The sequence below is a fragment of the Xenopus laevis genome, chromosome 2L (assembly GCF_017654675.1).
Source record: "Xenopus laevis strain J_2021 chromosome 2L, Xenopus_laevis_v10.1, whole genome shotgun sequence".
Classification (NCBI taxonomy): Eukaryota; Metazoa; Chordata; class Amphibia; order Anura; family Pipidae; genus Xenopus; species Xenopus laevis.
The window spans coordinates 79809310-79832526 of record NC_054373.1 but is presented as its reverse complement, the minus strand read 5'-3'; the positions used below and the strand labels follow the sequence as shown (position 1 = coordinate 79832526).

General features: G+C 40.3%; 1 protein-coding gene across 2 annotated transcripts in view; it reads right to left on the bottom strand.

Annotated features, from left to right (window-relative positions):
• Window positions 1-23217, bottom strand: part of wwc3.L (WWC family member 3 L homeolog) — a 133771-nt gene that overhangs the window by 69706 nt on the left and 40848 nt on the right. For both annotated transcript variants that reach the window (XM_041582087.1, XM_041582088.1), the window contains exons 2-5: window positions 19529-19638; window positions 18355-18558; window positions 4414-4490; window positions 2238-2317 (exon numbers count right to left, since the gene is read on the bottom strand). In XM_041582087.1, the coding sequence (XP_041438021.1) occupies window positions 2238-2317; window positions 4414-4490; window positions 18355-18558; window positions 19529-19638 (471 nt within the window). The remainder of the gene's footprint in view (window positions 1-2237; window positions 2318-4413; window positions 4491-18354; window positions 18559-19528; window positions 19639-23217) is intronic.

Below are 23217 nucleotides of genomic sequence, written 5' to 3'. Positions count from 1 at the left end.
TTGAGCAGACCATATGTCTCTGAACACCTCAGAATTCATTTGGCTGCTTCTAGTGTCCCAGTGCCAGTGCCATGCACGCCCAAGCGATCACACTGCCTCCGCCATGTTTTACAGATGATGTGCTATGCTTTGGATCATGAGCTGTTCCACGCCTTCTCCATACTTTTTTCTTGCCATCATTCTGCCAGAAGTTGATCTTGGTTTCATCTGACCAAAAAATCTAGCCTTTCTATTCTTGATGCTTATGAGTGGCTTGCATCTTGCAGTGCACCCTCTGTATTTACTTTCATACTTTTTATGCAGTCTTCTCTTTATGGTAAACTTAGCTATCGATATGCCTACCTCCTGGAGAGTGTTATTCACTTGTTTGGCTTTTGTGAAGGGGTTTCTCTTTACCATGGAAATGATTCTGCGATCATCCACCACTGTTGTCTTCCGTGGACATCTGGGTCTTTTTGTGTTGCTGAGTTCAACAGTGTTTTCTTTCTTTTTCAGGATTTACCAAACTGTAGATTTTGCCACTCCTAATATTGTACCAATTTCTTGGATGGGTTCTTTCTGTTTTTGCAGCTTAAGGATAGCATGCTTCCCCTGGAGAGCTCCTTTGACCCCATGTTGTCTGTTCACAGCAATATCTTCCACATACAAGCACCCACCTCAAATCAATACAAGGGCTTTTATCATCTTCATTGATAATGACATAAAGAAGGAATTGCCCACACCTGCCCAAGAAATATCCTTTGAGTCAATTGTCCAATTACTTTTGAGCCCATGAAATGAAGTGATTGTGTTAAAAAAAAGGCTTTAGTTCTTCACATTTGCAATGTTTTTGTTCAACCCACTGAATTAAAGCTGAAAGTCTGCAGTTCAACTGTATCTGAGTTGTTTCACTTAAAATGCATTGTGGTAATGTACAGAACCAAAATTAGAAAAAAGGTGTCTCTGTCCAAAGATTTATGGACCTAACTATACTTAGGTATGCTTTTTATAGAATGAAAACTATCAATTTGTCCTTTTCTAAATATTCCATTTAGAATCTCAAATTGGAGACAGTTACAGATCATGGCAGGGGGGTTGCCTTCCTTTGGATTAACCAGAAGTAAGGTAGGATTTATTTAAGCACCATTAAGGATGTACAAGTTTTGTCAAAATCAACTACTATACAATGATGTAACAAGGTTCTCTACGTCATGCCATACTCTGTACCAGCCAAGGCATTCTTATGTGTCTCCCACTATCCACACAATCTTCTGGTTTTTGCCTTCTTAACATTGCAGCTGTGCCCACCTCCAACATCCTCATGTGCCTCTCTTGAATTGGACCAATCTCTGTCCGTTATGTCATGGCCCTGCTCACTGACTTTCTCACACCACACCACCTAGTGCTGTATTTAGGTCCGGTGCCCCTAAGCTGCAATGTGTTTGTGCAGGAAGTGATACAGTACACGTGTCAGCACATTACATCACTTCCTACCACACATGAGCATCACAACACTTAACGGCCCTCCAGGTACCCCCCACTCCATCCGCCAACAGATTTAGTCGACAAGTATCAGGTGGTGGAGGGGAGAGTTCCTTTAGGAGGGGTCTTTTACCATATATGCACCTGAGGGCCGTCCCCTTAAAACTGCCACCATCTGCAAGGGCCCTTGCATGCCTATATGGTAAATATGGCCATGACAACACCCCCTTAACATCATTCCTCAACACCCCCATGTCATCCTGGCTGCCCCTTGACTACACTGCCCGACCACAGGATGAGGTGTCAACCCTACATTTGTTTGAGTACCAAACCAAATCAGAATGCTAAGATGCATATTAAATTTTAAAGAAAAACAATAATTTGCATTAAAAATGTTTTCCAGCGCTTTAAATCACTTGCTTTTGCAGGTTTCGGTAAAACACTAATCCAAATCCTACAAAAAGTGTTTGGGTTCAGATGAATCCCAAACCAGCTTTTCTACTATTGCATCTATTCAACTATTGCTCTTCAAGGGCCAATTTCCTAATTTTTGACTAAGGGGGTTGGGTGAAACATATGTAAATCCATAATCCTCATTGTAATTCTGAAAGATGTTAAAAACCAAAGCTGCTACTGAGCTCTAACAGACAGGGCAGAATGGTGTTCCTATGCTTAATAAACAGAGAGAGAGAAATATTTGACAAATGTGTCATGATCTCAAAATGAAAACATCTGTTTTGTCATTGAACCTGATTTGTTATGAAGCATTCACTTACTCTTGTAAAGTTTCCACTCCTTTTTCTTTGTATTGCAGTTCTTGCTTCATCAGTGTCAACTCTCGTTTTAACCTGGAAAGCTAAACACACAAAACATACAGCTGCAAATCAAAATATTGTTAATAACAATAATAATATATCCAGTTGGTAAGTAGAGATTATTGCCTTAGCTGTCACTTTAAACTGAAATAAATAGGAAGCAATGGTCTAGATTCGCAGTTTCTTTAACTATACCTATGGAACTGGAAGTCTCTATCACTAATATTTTTTTATGCTTTGTGTTATCAGTCTAATGAAAATATCTCTTTCTATTGCATCTATAAAGGTAGTATTGACTTGCTTGCTGGTTAGACAATGCATAAGACTTCCCTTGTTCTTTGTCTACACAGCAGTCCTATCATCCTGCTACAACACTCCAGTAGTGTACTCCAGCAGTCAATTCAATTGCCAGAGACCATCATTGAAGTCATGTTTGATTGTGTTACATATAGCCTTACTATAACTATTACTCTCGAAAAGAGTTGTTAAAACTTCCTGGCAAAATGCAGTTTCACAAGCTCCACCTTAAAATATGTCATATACTGTGGGGCAGATTTAGACATTTTCAAGATATATTTACTGATATTTTCCTGTAATTTCTAAAGTTTGTAATTTAGCAGGTGGTGAGATTTTTTACACTGTTTCAAAAAACTGAGCTGTATCTCAGAAACAAATAATCATAGTTTGTAGACAACCCTAACCCAAGTGTTTCAAAAAGAACATTTTTGAATACCAAGCTTACCCATAAACATTTCAGGTCAGAAAAGTGCACTGTGATTTGTAAAATTTTATTCTAACATACATTTCCAGCAATGATCCAAAATGCTGCAGAAAAGGGGTTTTCCTAAAACATAACATATAGCACAGGCTACAGCTATTTAGTATTACAAAGAAAAAGCAAATCATCCAAAAATGAGGCACCTTTTAACCCAATCTCAAATTACATTGCTGTATATTGGAGTTCTCTCGACTACCTGTAGTAAAAATAATTAAGAAAAAGAAACCCCGCCAATAGCTGATTACTAATAAATTACCAGTTTACAAAGACATTTTTCGCCTTGACAAAGCTTCTAAGCGAAATGCGCTTTCTAAATTGAAATTCTGTTCCTGATTCAGATAGAAATCTTTCTCCACTATTTAAAAAAAAGTTTCTTTGAGTAACGGTTCATTTTAGAACTTAACGGATGTGGGTGTGAACTGTCTGTGGGTCAAATCCAATCCTTTCTACAATCTTCATTCTTCCTTCCATTCTAAGGGGCTGTGGGTTTGTGGTTTTTTAGGGTTACTTAGCCTCTCCTAATTATTATGGCAAAATTAATATCAAGGCCAAAGCCACGGTTACCCTGTCCTGCCTTAACTTTGTGGTGTCCCAGGCCTTACAAAATAACAGGCAGTTAGTTTGCGGGACAACTCCACCATCTATTTTTTCCAATTTCTCCTAACTTTCTTAATGGATTATGACTGCATGACTTTTTAACCCTCCAGTAACCTGGGCCATTTATTTATTCTTATAATTCTTTTTAATTAGTCAACAAATTACCTAGTTCTATTCACATTAATTTATTGCACTGCACTTTAGGGCACAATAACTGTATATTAAGTGGTGAAATATTAATTGAGTTTTTTCTAGTTTTCTTTAGTCTGGATCTATAAATGAACTCATATATATAATCAATTGAATTTTCTTGAAATGGTGGCTTTTTAGAATTCAGTATTATTGAATTAAAATAATAGTTGCAATAGCACCTTTGAATCTGCATAGCACTTTAATTTTGCACTTTATTAGGTATTGAACGAGACCTTTAGTCTTTGTAAACTGGTAATTTATTAGTAACAGCTATTGGTGGGGTTTCTTTTTCTTAATTATTTTTAAATTTGTTATAGTATCTGACGTTGTCAGACATTAGCCAACAGCTGCTTAAAAAGGTTCATAATATATAAACAAGGGCTTCCAATTTTCAATTCTGCTGACTACCTGTAGTAGTCATAGATCTTCATATATATTTATGATCTTTAACTCTTGAAAGTAAAGCAAAAAAGTAAAGTATTTCATTCATATTCTTACAGTGGAAATCATACCCTATGATACAGCTGTACAGATGGAAAGATTAGTAAGAGTATTAAGGTTTCAGCTTACCCTGTCTCGCCGGTTTGCAATTTCAGCCTTAATTTGGTACGGATCATACTTTGTGTTTGTTGAGAATCCAGAAAAGGCTAGAAAATATAGAGAGATATAAACATTGGTACAAAAAAGAGAAGCTACATATTAGTTTTCAGTTACAAAAATAAAAACATTTTTCATAGGGTAAATTTAGATAAAATACATTAAAGCTTGCAACTGTATGGGGGGCTGTGGGTCAACAAGGCACTTTTATGGTCTTGAGCCTTGTTTACCAAAGACTACAAATGTTTATGCATCATCATTATTTTTATATAACCTGACCTGCAAATGTGATAATTCCTATAATTGCTGATATGCTTGACAGTGGTGCCATCAAGTGGGACAGAGCAGAGTAGTATCAGGGACCCAGTCATATCGCGGCCTAGGTAGATAAAACAACCTGATTTAAAGATGCAAGGGGGGCATGTCTGGATTGTGGGGCATACTTGGCAGAATGGCATATGACCAGGGCATATTACAGAGCTTATTGACAATTGTAAACCTAAAAAACGAAACCTTTATTCAAATACCAAGAAATTATATTCACAACTATTAGTTGAGGTCTGACGGATGTCAGAAAAAACAAAAATTATTTTAGAAAAGAAAAAGAAACCCCACCAATTGTTATGATTCTAAAATTGGCCAGAAATACTGCAACGTGATTTATTACACTTGTTTACTGACAACAATTCATAGAGAATTGTAATAGAATTAATAAAGTGCTAGTGCTGCTATAAATTCATCCATAATTAGAAAAATTCATGGATTTAAGTAAAGTGCTGTGCAATAAATTAGAATATTAGACCCCAAAAAAAATCAATTAAAAATATATATAGAAAAATGACCAACTTTAGGTAGTGGGTTAGCAATTGAAGTCACAATCCATAAATTTAGATTACAGAAAATAGAAAAAATAGATGGTGGAGTTGTCCCATAAACTAACTGCCTGATTTTTTCTAAAGCCTGGGACACCACAAAGATAAAGGCAGGACAGGGTAACCGGGGCTGTGGCCTTGGTATTTAACTTGCCCTAAGTGTTATTAAGAGGCTAGGTATCCCTAAAAAGCCACAAACCGTCGGTCCCTTAGAAAGGAAGGAAGATTGTAAGAGGTTGTATAGAATAAAGAAGGATTAGACCCCGAGCTCTCTTGCCCCCACTTCCGTTGAAAACGGGTTTTTCAACGGAAGTGGGGGCAAGAGAGCTCGGGGTCTAATCCTTCTTTATTCTATACAACCTCTTACAATCTTCCTTCCTTTCTAAGGGACCGACGGTTTGTGGCTTTTTAGGGATACCTAGCCTCTTAATAACACTTAGGGCAAGTTAAATACCAAGGCCACAGCCCCGGTTACCCTGTCCTGCCTTTATCTTTGTGGTGTCCCAGGCTTTAGAAAAAATCAGGCAGTTAGTTTATGGGACAACTCCACCATCTATTTTTTCTATTTTCTGTAATCTAAATTTATGGATTGTGACTTCAATTGCTAACCCACTACCTAAAGTTGGTCATTTTTCTATATATATTTTTAATTGATTTTTTTTGGGGTCTAATATTCTAATTTATTGCACAGCACTTTACTTAAATCCATGAATTTTTCTAATTATGGATGAATTTATAGCAGCACTAGCACTTTATTAATTCTATTACAATTCTCTATGAATTGTTGTCAGTAAACAAGTGTAATAAATCACGTTGCAGTATTTCTGGCCAATTTTAGAATCATAACAATTGGTGGGGTTTCTTTTTCTTTTCTAAAAAAAAAGAGCTTATTGACAACACATCTTTTGCCTATTGTTGTAATTAAGAAACAAGTATGTTTTTTGCTATTTCTCACACTAAAGCAGGTAATGAAACCAGTTCCATAGTAGCACTGGTTCTGACAAGCTGAGAACACTAATTTAGAATGAAAATCCCACTGATAATGAATTGCTCAAAGGCTCTTGACCTTTGTTCAAGGGCAGATGAGGACCCCTAAACAAATGGCCTTTTTTCGAATTTCTAATAAGGGTGCTATAATGGCACAAAATCAGGAAAACATGGATTCTTTAATAAAAATAATAGGCATTTTCAATACAACTGCTATTTATTGTGCTCTTTTTTAGCAAAGGTGTTTTTACATGTATACTGTCCCTTTAAGTATGTGAATCGATTTCATGGCCCAAAAATGTAAAAGTAGTTATGCATCTCATTTTAATTACCATTTTCTATTCTAGAAAGATAAGTCACATTACAAAAGAGGGTATAGGGACGAACACTAAACAACACAGGGACACATTCCTGACCCATAAAAAAGAAGAATGGCTTTGATTTTTGTAATTATTGAAAGCACATGAGCTGTTAAAATAAAATTCACTCGCTCATTACTTCATTTAAGAAAATGTTATTGTAGTTCTGACCTAAATTAATTTTCTCTTCTTCCAATAATACAAAATCATATTTACTATGATTATTTTATTTCCGTGCCATCTGATATGGAGATTTTATGCCAGCAATTGTCACAGGAGCCCTAAATACAAACGCCACATATTCTCAGTTCTTCTGATTCCACAGTTGCAAAGTTTTACAAAAATAACTGGCTTCTACAGATGCCAAAACTTTAAATTACCATTCTATTTTTCATTATCAGATCTTTGAAGCTGACAAATTAAATGTAGAAGTAGAACCTGTCCCTGTTACAAGTAAAGGCACTGACATGGTACTCTATATATTTGGAAAGTAAACAAATGTAGAAATACACACTGGCTGAATAAATAGTGTCCTGCTACAGTATTTTATCCATTTCTCTCATTTTACTAAAAAAAAAACCCTAAACTAAGATTGTGTATCTTTGTGATATTTTAGGTGGCATAGAAACGCCTAAAGTCATCCATCCCACTTCTAATTATGAAACTGAAACTCCCTGCCACAGCTACAACAGTGAGTCCCAAAAACACATATTACAGCATCTTAATAACGACCTGTACTAGCAGTGTTAGCTATTAGGCATGTGGCACACAGGGCATTTTGTCTGCCAGCGCCCAGGCCATCTAAAACGCTACGTCACCACTTCTGGTCATTTTAAATAAAAGACACCCTGAGTGTTGAACATGGAGCAGTGAAAGGAGTACCTCTGCCTGTCACAGCGAATTTTATTTCAGAAGCAGTGACAAGTATACAGGACTGTTTTTAATCGTATTGCATTTACACAGCCACTATGGACAATATTATCAGGAACCAATTAACCCTTCCTGGAGTGTTGGGGGAAACCAGAATACCCAGAGGAAACCTACATAAGCACAAGGGGAACATACAAAGTCCTTGCAGGGCAACATACAATGTCCTTGAAGAAAGTGCCCTAGTTGGAATCTAGCCATGCTGCTTATGTGTAGATGCACAAATGTGGCTTTGATAAATATAACCACTTGTACCATTTCCAAAATAAAGAAAATTACAAATGTTATCCAAATATGTTGCAGACATTCTCATATTTAGGTTTGACACAACCCAACATGTGCAAAAAGTGTGTAACCAAACTGCACTTACACACATACTATTTTTACTTTTTCACCATTGTTCTATAAAAAATGTTTATACTACGGTAGTGTAAACTGTAGACTATGTAGATCAGGGGTCCTCAAACTTTTTAAACAGGGGGCCATTTCACGGTCCCTCAGACTGTTGGGGGCGGGACTATAGTTTGAAAAAAAAAACCATGAATGAATTCCCATGCACACTGCGCATTTATTTGTAGTGCAAAAAAAGGTTTTAAAAAAAAATTGTGTCCAGTATGGCTCGGCTCCTAATTCGGCGCAACTCCGCTCCTTCTTCAGCGCAATTTGGCTCATACTTTGGGGCAACTCGGCTCCTACCAAGGCAGTTCAAGGGGAACACAGCACCACTGGGCTCCTTGAACGGCCATTGGGCCGGGGACAATTGTCCCTCCAGTGCCCCCCTGATGGCGGCCCTGCACATGTATCTGTCTCTCCCTGAAAGCAGAGATTTGGTTGATGGTTCCCCTGTAACCCTAGCTAAGACTATACATGTGCGAAGGGTGCGTGCAAGAGAAGTACCTGGACCTGGTGAGTGTCACACTTCCACTAAGCTGCTGCTCGCCAATCCTCTCTTTTCCTCGGCTCCAGCAAGTCCCCCTGGCTGATGCTAATGACGCTGGATTTGGCTGCAGCGGGGGGCGGGGCTGGGTAAATAACCTTGGAGGGCTGTATCTGGCCCACGGGCTGTAGTTTGAGATATAGACTGTTGCCATTTTGCATATCTACAGTATGTACAAATTACCTATGTACAAATATATAGTTAAGCTTAATTCAATTCCAAATGTTCCCATAGAGACAGATGCAATGCAAAGAGAAAAATATATCTCACTGTTTATCATATTAAATCTTTATTGACATCTATAGGAAAATCCATAAAATGATGTTTTCACGTGGAATTAGATCCATGAGTAGAAAAAATCCCAGAAGAAAACAGTCGTGCAAACACATCTCTCTATTTGTGAACTGTGCATTATCTTCCTTTTAGCTGACGGCAGCTAATATACTATAATATATAAAGAGTCAAAATGGCATTAGATTCATTTGTTTGAAAAACAGTTTTTACCACAAACTGAATGACACAATTTAGTTATTAATGTGCCATCAGTAACTCACACTGTAAATTTGGGCCAAATATGTGGGATGCAGAAATTTTCTATAAAGCCTTGCTTTGTATTAAGTGCGGCCTACATACACTGACTACTGTCAGCTGACATTCTTGTTAAATGTGCACCAGCTAGTTAGCGTAATTTCAATAAAACAGTAGCTTTTCCTGTTAGTTGACTGTGATTTAAAATCACATATTTATATTCCCTTTGACTATACTGTAAGTAGTATCAGTGAACTTGTTATTTATAAACACAGGGATTCCTATCTCCTGACTTGCAGCTTACATCTCTCCTATGCACTCTGCAAAAGTGTGACTGGTTCATGACATTCATGATATTTTTGTATGTTTTTATGTTAGGCACCAATAAATACATAGGTCTCCATGTCCTAATAAAGATTTTTTACTTTTTACATCTGACTTTTCATTTTTTGGAAACCCTCACATCTCTGTGATGCAGTGTTCTTGGTTTTTGCACCTTGGGACTGAGGTGAACTGTGAGTGTTTTCACATTTATTTATACTTTTCTATCATTTTTTGTATTTAATAATTATTTTTGTGAGGTGGCATTATAGACTTTTCCATTGTGGCAGCAGCACAAACTAAAGTATCACCAATAAATACATACACTCACAAATGAAATGAAAACTATGAAAAGGCTTATTTTACTCCTCCCCATTTGTAAATAAAGTCAACATCCCTTTCACCAAGTATAGGGTAACTTCTAATAACCCCAAATTTTACACGCAAGGATACATTATTTTTTATAATACAAATGTTTTAGTAAACCAAATGGCATCACTAATCACTGATTATAAGTTATGACATCACTAATCATCATTTCTAATGATATATTTTATATATTTAGATTATAAATAATCATAGCAAAAAAACAAATGAATCTCACCGCCTTTATATCTGATTCATTTAGTGCTGCCAGTACAGCTATTATTGCTTCACAGCAGATTCTCACTACCGTGAAAAAAATCTTCTTTATCTTCCTGGCACTGGGCATATATGCAATCAATCAAAGACTTTGTCCAACGCATATTATCTTTATTCATAATAGATCAAACTACATGTTACATTTTTGCTGACTAGGATGATCCCGTTAAGATGTATACGGTACCTATGGTAGAGGGAAGAAGTATATATAAATGAAGAGTTTATTTGCCGATAATATATACTGCCATGGGAAGGGAACGAAACGCACCAGAGATGTACAGAGGTTGATCTTTTACAAATATAGATGTATTTGTAAATAAAGGTGTATATTAAAAAGGTTGTTTATGTCATACTATAATTTCAAGGGAGAGAGTCATATTCTGATACTATCTGCAGTTCATTGTTTTATTATTAGTGGTTTGAGTTATTTAGTAGCTCCCCAGTTTGCAATTTCAGGAATCTGTTTTCTAGGGTCAATGCATTGCTTTGGATATGATTGGAATATGAATATACGAGGGCCTAAATGGAAAGATGAATATTAAAAAAGTACAATCAATTTGTAGTGTTACAGATCATTTGCTTTTTAGATGGTGTCAGTGCCCCCCATTTGAAAGCTGGAAAGAGTCAGAAGGCAAATAATTCAAAACCTACAAGAAAGAATGAAGATCATTTGAAAAGTTGAGTAGAATTGGCTATGCTATAACATACTGTACTAAAAGTTAACTTAAAGTACCCCATTTAAGCTTTAAATCTAACTGCGTGTGAATGGTTTTGCTTACCTGGAGCACTACACTGTATTTAGCTCCATGAGCAGAAACAAAGTATTTATTTGTTTAAAGTTTTTAACCATCACATTGGTTGCCATTTTAAAGTAGCAAAGATGTAAACAGTATATTTCAGTTAAAGCTTTTGTGCGAGACCTCATCTATTCCCTGTAAAATGTTATTCGCTTTCTGATGAAGGGCCAACCTAGCTATTTGCCTTATAAATAAGTCCTGCACACCATCCCTCTAGCAGACAATGTATTTGAGGCAGCAGAATGCTCTCTCAGAACCTACAACTTCTGCTCTATTTAGCAGAAATTAACCTGGTCCATGTTGGTTAATAAAGACTGTAGCCACTCCACTAACATGCTCTGGTGTAAATGCTGTAAAGCGAGTGTCTCACTTTAATTCATTATAAATTTGATTTGTATGCAGTTAGGGCATTCTCAACAACAGTTGCCTACTTTTTTCTTACACTATGGGTGCTACTTAAAAGGAATCTGTAGAGACTATTTCTTCCAACGGAAGCATAATGGCAGCTCCCATTTCTGCATATAAATGCAGATATAACTGAGTTGGAATGGTCTGGGAATGGTCACATATTTTAATGTCTGAATAAAAATAAAAGGCTTATTTATAAATACAGTACATTTTTCCTTTGAGAGTGCAGGCAGTATGTACATAATTCTGTCCTTTCATTAAAAGGATCAATTGCTGCATAATTTCCATAACCTGTACTGGGAAGCATTTATATTTCTGCAAGCAATGGAATGTGAATACCACGTGTAAGGGTACATATCAACACCATACCACATCTTGTGTCTGCTAAATAGAGACTTACTGGTGTTTTCAGGGGAAATAAAATCAGCTCAGATTTATTACCCAAATTATGATGTTGTCACTGGTCAAAATGACAAATGTAATTTATTTCTTGGCAAGACCTGTGTTTGCTCTTGGCGAAAGCCCTAAGTGTAACAGTAGACAAGGTACCTTTGTAACCTCTAATGTAACATAAGGTCATTAGGACTTCCATATTGTCAAGACCGCCGGGAGCGCGAGGAGTCGCGTCCGCTCCCGGCGGCGAAGAATCCAAAATGGCGGCGCCCAGGCAACCCACGTGGGTTCCGACGCCGGCGCCGTGACGTCAGCGCGGCGCGACGGTTGCGGGCGCGCTGACGCTGGCGCAAGGGCGCCAAATTCGAATATAAAAGGACGCCTGAGGCGCCAAGATGGCGCCCGAAAATAGGATTCTGTTCCCTGAGTATTCCTGGGTTCCCTTGCTGTTTCCTCTGCTTATCTTCCTGATTCCTTGTTGTGACCCCTTGCCTGGACCTGGACTTCGCTGATTCTCTGCCTGCCATTGACCCCCTGCCTGGCCTTGGACTTTGTTTGTATTCTGCCTGTCTTTTGACCTGTGCCTGGACTTTGATTATTCTCTTGCCTTACCCCTGGATACCACGACCCTGATTCCTCGTGAGGGGCTTCCTCCTAGATCCGGACTACTCCCCAGAGGGGGCTCCCGGCTCCCTGACATTATTTTCGGGCCATGGATCCTTCTGAGGAAGCCACACCTCATGTCGGACGAGCGCTCCGCGGACTGGCATCCCGCATGGAGGACTACGAAAACCAGCAGGTTCGCATTGGGCAAGCACTCGATGTCCTGCTAGCTCAAGTGCCTTCTGCTCCCTCCACTGCTCCACCTACTGGAGATCCCCCCATGGCGGCAGCCCCTACGAACACAAGCTACCCGACAGGTGAGCCTCGCATTCCACCTCCCCCTCGTTTCAGTGGGGACCCACAAGCCTGCAGGGGATTTGCCACGCAATGCCAAATTCAATTTGAGTTCCAACCCACACAGTTTCCAAGTGAGCGTTCCAAGGTGGGGTATGTGATGTCTCGATTGGAAGGCAAGCCACTGGAGTGGGCAACGTCTCTTTGGGAGAAGAATTCCCCGCTGACTTTTGATGTTAAAGACTTTCTCCAAGCTTTTCGTATAGTCTTTGATGCTCCAGGTCGGGTTACGAACGCCCCTGCCCGTCTCTTGCAGCTCCGGCAGGGAAGCCGCAGTGTCAATGAGTATGCTATAGACTTCCGAACACTGATGGCGGAGACTTCCTGGTGTGATGACGCTTACAAGGCTGTATACTACCAAGGCCTATCCATCCGCATCAAAGATGATCTCGTCTCCAGAGAGACTCCTGACACCCTGGAAGGGCTGATCGCTCTATCCATTAAGGTGGACACTCGTCTCAGAGAGCACCAGGTGGAGAGAGAGCGCAGCAGACGATTTTCTCCCATGTTGGCCCCTTGCTTTCAAAGGCCGATTCTGCAAACACCCGCTGTTCCTGTGACTCATGTGTCGACGTCTCCCTTGGAGGAACCTATGCAAGTAGGAAAGACTCGCCTCTCCGAGCAGGAAAGACTCCGAAGACGTATGGCAGGTCTCTGTTTATACTGTGGTGGGCATTCCCATTTTGCCAACGCCTGTCCTGCCAAAGCCAAGAGTTTTGTACGTCTCAGGTTTCTCATGTAGGGGGCATCACTCGAGGTCCTCAGGAGAAGTATCAAGAAAATTCACGCAGACTTCTCCTTCCTTTGCAGATTCACCTGGCAAGTAAGTCTATCTTCGAAAGGGCCTTCCTCGACTCCGGAGCGGATGGCAATTTCATGGATGCCTTTTTTGCCGAACGCATGAAGATTCCCCTGCTTCCATTGTCTTCACCCCTGCGAATTACCGCCATAGATGACAAACCCCTGGAGTTTGAATTCGTCACAAAGTTCACGGCGGAACTATCTGTACAAGTTGGGGCGCTGCATCAAGAAAAACTTTCATTCTTCATCATCCCCTGTCCTTCTACTCCAGTAATATTGGGTCTTCCGTGGTTACGTCTGCATAACCCCACCATAGACTGGTCCACTGGGGAGATCTCTCGTTGGAGTTTATTTTGCCTGCAACATTGCCTTCCGCCAAAACCCCTCGAGAAGGTGAATGTCTCCTCTGCGGAATTAAAGACTTTGCCCTCCACTTACAAGGGATTTTCCGATGTGTTTTGTAAAAAGTCTGCAGAGTTCCTTCCCCCACATCGCTCCTACGACTGTCCGGTTGAACTCCTGCCAGGAGCTATGCCCCCCAGAGGGCGCACCTACCCTCTCTCTCCTGCAGAGACTACCGCTATGAAGGAGTACATCCAAGAAAATCTCCAGCGGGGGTTTATCCGCCCTTCTACCTCTCCTGCAGGGGCTGGGTTCTTCTTTGTGGAGAAGAAGGACGGAGGTCTTCGGCCTTGTATAGACTATCGGGGTCTGAATAAGATCACCGTGAAGAACAGGTACCCCCTGCCCCTGATTGCTGAGCTCTTTGACCAGCTGAAAGGGGCAAAGATTTTCTCCAAGTTGGATCTCCGGGGGGCCTACAACCTCATTCGCATCCGGGAGGGTGACGAATGGAAGACGGCATTCAACACTCGGGATGGGCACTATGAATATCTCGTTATGCCCTTCGGCCTATGCAATGCCCCTGCCGTCTTCCAGGAGTTTGTTAATGATGTGTTCCGAGATCTCCTAGGAAGGTTCGTAGTCGTATACTTGGACGACATCCTGATCTTTTCCAAGGACCTTGAAAGTCATCGCTCCCAGGTGAAGGAGGTACTCTCTCGTCTGAGGAAGAACTCTCTCTTCGCCAAGTTGGAGAAGTGTGTCTTCGAGGTATCCAAGATCCCCTTCCTAGGATACATTATCTCTCCAGAGGGATTTGAGATGGACCCCGTGAAAGTGTCGGCCATCCAGGAGTGGCCTCTCCCTTTGAGTACCAAGGCAATCCAGAGATTCATCGGATTTGCTAATTATTATCGACAGTTCATCCGGGGGTTCTCTTCCCGCATTGCACCTATTCTGGCCCTCATCCGGAAAGGGGGTAAACCCGGCCTGTGGCCTCCATCTGCCATAGAAGCTTTTCAGTCCTTGAAAGAGGCCTTCACTTCCGCTCCTGTTCTCCGACATCCCAATCCTGCACTACCCTTCTGCATCGAAGTTGATGCTTCTGAAGTCGGAGCCAGAGCTATCCTGTCTCAGAGACACTCCACTGATGGGAAATTGCACCCCTGTGCGTTTTTCTCCAAGAAGTTCTCATCCGCAGAGCAGAACTATGATGTCGGGAATCGGGAACTCTTGGCAGTCAAGCTTGCCCTTGAAGAATGGCGTCACCTCCTGGAGGGCTCTGAAATTCCTGTCCAGATTTTCACAGATCACAAGAATCTGGAGTTTATACAGTCCCTCAAGAGGCTAAATCCCAGGCAAGCCAGGTGGGCCCTTTTCTTTTCCCAATTTAACTTTGTTTTGACCTATCGCCCAGGTTCCAAGAATCTGAAGGCCGACGCCTTGTCTCGTAGCTTCACTCCGGTGGACCGTGACCCTGAGAGGCAAGAACCAATCATTCCACCAGTCAAGATCATTGCCTCTCTGTATCCCCAATTTGCCGACCAGATTCTGGCTGGGCAGTCCTTGGCTCCTCAAGATACTCCGATTGGCATGGCCTTCGTCCCTCCAGAACTTCGCCTGGCCATCCTACAACAAACCCACTGCTCCAGGCAAGCTGGACATCCTGGTCCGGCCAAGACCCTTGAACTCTTGAGGCGCCTAGTCTGGTGGCCTGATATCCGCAAGGATGTAAAGGACTTTGTGGCTGCTTGTAATGTCTGCGCCACTTCTAAGCCTAGCCATTCCCGCCCCAGCGGGTTGTTACAGCCTTTGCCGGTTCCCTCTCGTCCATGGACGCACCTCTCTATGGACTTTATTGTCGAACTTCCTCCCTCCGGTGGGAATACTGTGATCTGGGTTGTTATTGACCGCTTCAGCAAAATGGCCCATTTCATTCCTTTGAAGAAGTTACCCTCTGCGGTGGAATTATCCCAACTCTTTATTAAGTACATCTTCCGCCTGCATGGTTTCCCGGTGGAGATCGTCTCCGACAGAGGCACCCAGTTTACCGCCAAGTTCTGGCGTTCCCTATGTAAAGATTTGGGAATAACACTTCAATTTTCGTCTGCCTACCACCCGCAGACGAATGGGGCAGCTGAACGTGTGAACCAAGCCTTAGAACAGTTCCTGAGGAACCACGTGTCTCTTTGCCAGGACGATTGGTCTGACCTCCTCCCGTGGGCGGAGTTTGCTCATAATAATGCATGTCATTCCTCCACAGGAAGGTCTCCGTTTATGGTGGTGTATGGACAGCACCCTCAAGCCTTTCCTCAGGACTTCGTGTTGTCGGACGTCCCGGCTGCAGATGATCTGGCAGCCCATATGCTTGCTATTTGGGCTGCAACCAAGTCTAATCTGGAGAAGAGTGCTCTAGTCCACAAGACTTTCGCGGATCGCCGTAGAAGGCCCTCTCCTCCCTACAAGGTGGGTGATAGTGTCTGGCTCTCTTCCAGGAATATTCGCTTGAAGGTGCCATCTCCCAAGTTGGGTCCGAAGTTCCTGGGTCCGTTCCCCATCTTGGAGATAATTAACCCCGTAGCCATCAGACTTCAACTCCCACCAGAGATGAGAATCCCCAACGTGTTCCACGTCTCCCTGGTGAAGCCCACCATCTCTAACCGTTTTTCTGATGTCCAATCTCCTCCTCCTGCCGTCTCTGTGGAGGGTCAACAAGAATTCGAGGTGGAGAGAATCCTTGATTCCAGAATCTCCAGAGGGTCCCTTCAGTACCTCATCCATTGGAAGGGCTTTGGCCCCGAAGAATGCTCTTGGGAGGGACACCGTGATGTGCATGCTCCTCGTTTGGTAAGAGACTTCCACTCCAAGTTTCCCCAGAAACCAAGTCCCGGTGGTCCTGAGGCCCCCCGTGAGGGGGGGGTACTGTCAAGACCGCCGGGAGCGCGAGGAGTCGTGTCCGCTCCCGGCGGCGAAGAATCCAAAATGGCGGCGCCCAGGCAACCCACGTGGGTTCCGACGCCGGCGCCGTGACGTCAGCGCGGCGCGACGGTCGCGGGCGCGCTGACGCTGGCGCAAGGGCGCCAAATTCGAATATAAAAGGACGCCTGAGGCGCCAAGATGGCGCCCGAAAATAGGATTCTGTTCCCTGAGTATTCCTTGGTTCCCTTGCTGTTTCCTCTGCTTATCTTCCTGATTCCTTGTTGTGACCCCTTGCCTGGACCTGGACTTCGCTGATTCTCTGCCTGCCATTGACCCCCTGCCTGGCCTTGGACTTTGTTTGTATTCTGCCTGTCTTTTGACCTGTGCCTGGACTTTGATTATTCTCTTGCCTTACCCCTGGATACCACGACCCTGATTCCTCGTGAGGGGCTTCCTCCTAGATCCGGACTACTCCCCAGAGGGGGCTCCCGGCTCCCTGACACATATTTCCTTGATAATACTTGAATATTTTACTATTTTCTATATATAACTATTTATTTATTTTGGTGGAAAAAAAATCTAACCAAAATCAAGTAAAAAGTGCCTCAAGTGGAAAAACAAATTGGAATATACCAATATTGAAATATTATAATTATTTAATGGGAAACTATTCATACCTAAAGAAATTAATGTAATATTCCTCAGAATGCTCTTCTGAGCACTTTTACATTTCTTTCTCTTACTGGCAGTTGTATACTGCTAATATTCTGTTTTTGCAACAGAAGTGACCCTGCTTTCCCTGCCAGCCAGCAAAAAAAGTCTTAATTGCACATTTGTTCAGAAATGACAGGAGAACATCTGGGTGGGTACATTTCAGCTTGAGAGCAGTTTTAAGAGACTAGCCTGCCAAATTTGATTTGTCAGAACACAGACCAAAAGTAATAATTTTCGTCAAAAGTGCAGCATGTCCTGCAGCTTCTCACCCAAACAAATAAACATGGCCATCCATATGTATGTGAAGAAACAATAACAATTTCTTGGATGCCTCAGAGGAAAGGCCATTGTGTCACCATGAATAGATTTTCAGTTGCATAGAAGACTTTTTTTTATAGTAACGTACATTACATGCTCCCAATATTGTCTACTGTAGAGATATAGCGGAAAAAAGAAATGTATGCTTTAAAGCCTTTTTTATTTTAATAAATATTATTATATATCCAAACAAAATGTAAATGTTTACAAAATCTCTTTTTTATTTCACCTTATTGGAAAAATTACATATTTTCAATTATATCCTAGCTCATGCTTCTATTATGGATGGCACCAACCTTTCCCTTTAAGTTGCACTTTCACAAAAAGCAATGTAGGAGGGTTGCCAATGCACTGGAGGCATAAACACTTAAGTAACAGAACCATCTAGAGCAGAGAACTCATACTGGTTACACTATTTTACACTCTGCATAAAAAAAGGCTAGCAGGAGGAGAGGTCATTGGCTAAATGCCACTGAAACCAGGATATCAGGTAAATATATACCTGTATAAGTTCTTTATTTTTCTGTATTAAGAACTTTGAAGGTATAATGGTTCTTTAACTTATGCAGTAAAGCATCATTTTCCCAAATGTAGTTAGCTCTTTGGTGTAAGTATATTCTTTCCATAACACTGTGAAAACAGAATATTTTAACAGCTGTAAGGAAGTGATAATAAGGTAGCAGGTTACTTACAGCTGACATAAGAGCGACTGTCATCTTCACAGAGATCATGCAACTGTTGAAACTCTTCTTGTGCCAACTCGAAACGCTGCTGCTTAATATGGTAAATCTCCTTCTTGGCATTAAGAGCCTCCTGGGCTACAACCAAGTATTCTTTTAGCATGCGTTCCTGTTCTCGTCTCCACTGCTCTCGTGGGTCCTCAACCTGGGTAAGTTCTATAAGACAAATACAGAAATTGCAATAACAAAATTGTGCAGTAACTGGGTCAGACCTTGGGTCCATGGGTCATAATTGGTGTGAAATCTTCATTTCAAAAGAATCTCACAATCAACAATGACACATACTGTATATTTATATATATGTATATATATTTTTTTTTAAGGGCCACAGGACATGAGTTAAATGTTGACACACTGTGCAATATAGATACATGTGTGGGGTGTCCAATAATACCAGGTATAGAACATTTCTTATTTACCTTTTAAAAGGCACATGTTAAAAAAAAAGAGTGCTTGTATCTGTCCTTGGATTATTGAGAAAATACACCAACGTGTGGTAAATCTCCCTATGTTGGTTGGTTATTTTTTTACGTTTTAACTGCCAAGGTATCTCGGGTCTGAATTACTAATAATTAAACGGTATATGCAATCTTTTATATTTACTGTTATCACTCAGTGTGGTGTTTCATGAATAGAATACATACTGGCATGATGGAAAAATAGCACCCTTATAGCACATTATAAAGTGGGTAATGTACCTCATACTGTAATTTATAAAGATATAAGTCACCAAAGAGTTACGTGACCATATAAAAGCTCAAGGCCACAGGCAGTGTGCATGGGGAGAAAGTTCTAGAAGAGATCACCATAAAATATAAATGTCACATTTATAATGAAGTAGAAACCTGCTGTTACAGTGAAAAAATACCCCCTATTGTAAAACATATGAAGTCAATGAGGAGTTCCATGACCATATAAAAGCACATGGAAGGCAATCATGGAACTCAGGGGTCTTCTAATATCCACATATTTTTTAATAAGAAATAGTCAGGTTACCATTAGATACCCAGATGTTTGGGTCCTGACCCAGCATGCAATGCCAGTGCCTTGCATGGGAAAAAAGACCTCAAAGTGACCCATAAATTATGATTGCAAATGTTGCATAAAAAATTAAAACATTACTTACGGTTAATGTGGTCCATGTAGTATACTCCTATCTGTTGATCGTAAACAATTTCCCATCCCAAAGGTAGCTCATTCCCAACACAGTCAGCAAACGTTAAAGGTTTTGTTATCCTATAAAAAAAAACAAGTTTGGGATTCTTAAAGATGGTTTAATACAGGACTGTTTTTCATATTTTTCAGTGAAAATTAATAAAGCTTATCTAGTAACGTTAAAAAAACTTGCAAAAAGAAGCTTTAGAATGAACATACACCACTGGACCATAATGTTCTGCCTTTGGAGCCGATGTTTTAGCTTCGTAAATATTACAGAAATCACTGGGGCAAATTCACAATGTGCCGAAAATGCGCTAGCGACGGCTTCCCCTGCACTTCGACAGGCGTAGTTTTGCCAGGCCTACGCAAATTCATGAAGATCCGAAGTTACACACAGGTTACCGAACGGTTGCAAAGTTGCGCTAGCAATAATACGATAAGCAGACCGATGTTACGCTAGCGATGCCTAATTAGCTGTGCAGTTAAAGTACAATGGACGTGTATGCTGCAGCAATTACATTACACTACACAAGGCCAGGGAAGCTTAATAAAATTTAATAGAGGTCTTTAAAAGCCATGAATATCTTGTAAATTATATCCTTATAAACGGTGAGTTCTGATGTAACTCACCGTGACATGACTCGCTGAAATTTATTATAATAAATAAAGTACCCCCAGTTGCAAAATATGAGGATATTTGAAGTTACCTCGGAGTTTCATGACCTTTATAAAAACACTCGGCCTTCGGCCTCGTGTTTTTATATGGTCATGAAACTCCTAGGTAACTTATAATATCCTTATAATTTACAAGAGGGGGTACTTTATTCACTATATATTGCCCTACACATGTGCCCACTGTATAGTTTAGGTGCCAAATGTAAGGGGGAAGGAGGGTACCCCAAAAAAAATTTACTATCTTTTTCAGCCTATCACCCAGTAAAAAGTAAAAAACGCCATTTTAGGTCCATGTCACTATATAAGTTAGTAAATGTTCAGGTTACTTTATATAGGAAATAATGTCACAGAGGAGTTTCATTGCCATATAAAGACATTAGTGCTTTCATACTAGGGATGCACCAGATCCACAGTTTTAAGATTCTGCCAAATCCAAGCACTAAACATTATCATCATCAATTGTCCAATAGTTTGGCACACAAACAACTATCTACTCCAATCCACCCCATGTTGCAGAAGAACTGAACTGCATATAGAGTTGCCAACTTTCCTCTTGGAGGACTCTGAATGGGGGAATGGGGATGGTGACATCACATGGCAAGACATGTGCTGTCAGGGATGGGACTATGATGAATCAATCATGTTGATCAATGGGATTCCTTTCCTGATTTCCTTCTTGGGAAAATGAGGCAGGCAATTTTGACCTAGACAGGGACAGCACTCCAAAAACCAGCTGACCAGGTCAAAACTGGACAGGTGGCAACCCTACCTGCATAACATCCACCTCTTAGTGTGCACACTATTCCAAAGAGACTATGCATTTTCGGAAATGCAAATTTTTAATGAACCAAAAAGCAAAGGTGGCCATATTCCCTCATGCCTTCAAGTGGCCATTCTATCAGCAGATGTCAGGACACCAAAAAAATTAACCTCACCTGCAGATTTTAAAATCGCCAGTGTAGAGCTTATGTCAGAAGCAGAGTCAAGAACTCTTTTTTTTTTTTTCCAACCATCATCAGTGACTAAGGCCTACTGATTGGATTTAATAGCTGAAGGACGACAGATCTGACAGCTATGGAAAAATGACTCATTTAGGGATAACAAATCATAAAAAATGTGTAAAAATGTCTAGATGCAGCATAACTATTTATGGAGTCCATATAAACAATACTGTTACGAGCTGTGTTTAAAACAGCAATGTGCTGCTGGAAATCTTGACTCAATTATCCCATAACCTTTAAAATACAATATACAGAATAGTTTCCTCTAAACAGCTGATCCTTCTCTGGAATTCTGGTAGATGTTACTAAATCCCATTTTCTTGCCAATGTACGAGCATGAATTCTGTACCAGAAGCAACAATTTCCAAAAATGTCCATAGCTTACATGTGCACAGCAATTCATAGAGAGTAAATCAAAGCTAAAAAACATCCCCACAAATGTTATGAGGGTAAGGAACAGTGACACAGTCACACAGAATGCTAAAGACGGAAAAGAAGATCAAGCCATTATGGCTTTTCCTGTCCCTGGTGGTTCTTATTCACTTAATTCTTAATATATGTTTTCCTCTAAGTTGTAGATCCTTCTATGTCCATGGAAGAACCTAAAACCTGTCCAATAAATCAAATTATTTGTTTTCTAAATTCATTAGGTTAACAAGATTATCTAAGGATCCAAGCAGCAGCCTTATCAGGAATGTAAATCAAAAGTGATAAATGCAGGTGACCACAAATATGTGTAAATGTGTTGGCATGGTCTTCTGTATGTAGTAAAGACTATCATAGAGGTAACATAACTATCCATAATGCTGCATATCACAAATTCATATTCTAAAATTCATACTCAAGTGTGAGTTAATCAGCATCACAAATACTATACTAATCTACTACAGTACCAATCAAAACAGATTTGGCATGACTTGCTCCTTTCACTGTTACATAGAATTGGTGGTAGTACAAGGTAATTTTATTTTTTACTCAGTAAACAGATGATATCTTACAACTTTTAACATATCCTTTTGTATTGTACTTGGCTTTCTATTTAAAAAAAACAAACCAAACGAAAGTCATAAAAAAAGTGATATGGATTCTATAGACCATATAAAATAGGCTTGCCTCTGTCTCATTCATTTATTGCTCTAAAGCAGTTGTCACTTGCTATGAGTTTCAGGGTTTTGTTACTCACCATTGTAAAATTGTGACATCCTTAATATAACAACAAAACAGAATGTCAATGCTGACTTAGTTGTAAGCAAAAAGTTAAAGATTGTGCACATTACTGCAAATCATTTGCAGACTTCCTTAGTAGATATTGCCAGCCCCCAAAGGGTTTAGAAAGAAAGCCATGGAAGGAAACAAGATATGCTAAAATATGTGAGTTCTACGCATTTTTTTTTCATTGTGGCTTTCAATGAGCTAAAGTAATATATTAAAAAAAAACAATATTCTGTATGTATATTGTATAGCTCTAAATATGTGTTTAACTATCAACTCCATTTGAGCATTTCAAGTCTGTATAATTAGATGTTATTGACCAGTTGGTAATAATGCACACCAAGTAAGAGTGTGTGCATATAGGATTTTGTGATATAGTAACCGCATGGAAAACTAAAGAAGAATGCATTCCAGATGTGAGACATACTGTAATGCTTTTCTTTTCCCTATTTATACAACAAGGTTACAGCACTCATGAGATCATGTGCGTGTTCTTCACTGGCATTGTGGGTAAAAGCAAGCATACAATTCCCAATGAAATATTTCAAATATTCTTGCTCATATTAGATTCTTCTTTTCTGTTTTCCAAGTGACTTGTCTTTCTACAGACTGCATGCATATCTACAGACATAAATCTGTACATAGTTTTGCTCTCAATTGGTACACATTATAAGCAGAAAGCACACCCCAGATTAATCACTAGATGTAAGACTTGCAGGTTGCTTACTGACAAATATTATCATTGTAACATATTTTGTAAGAACATAAT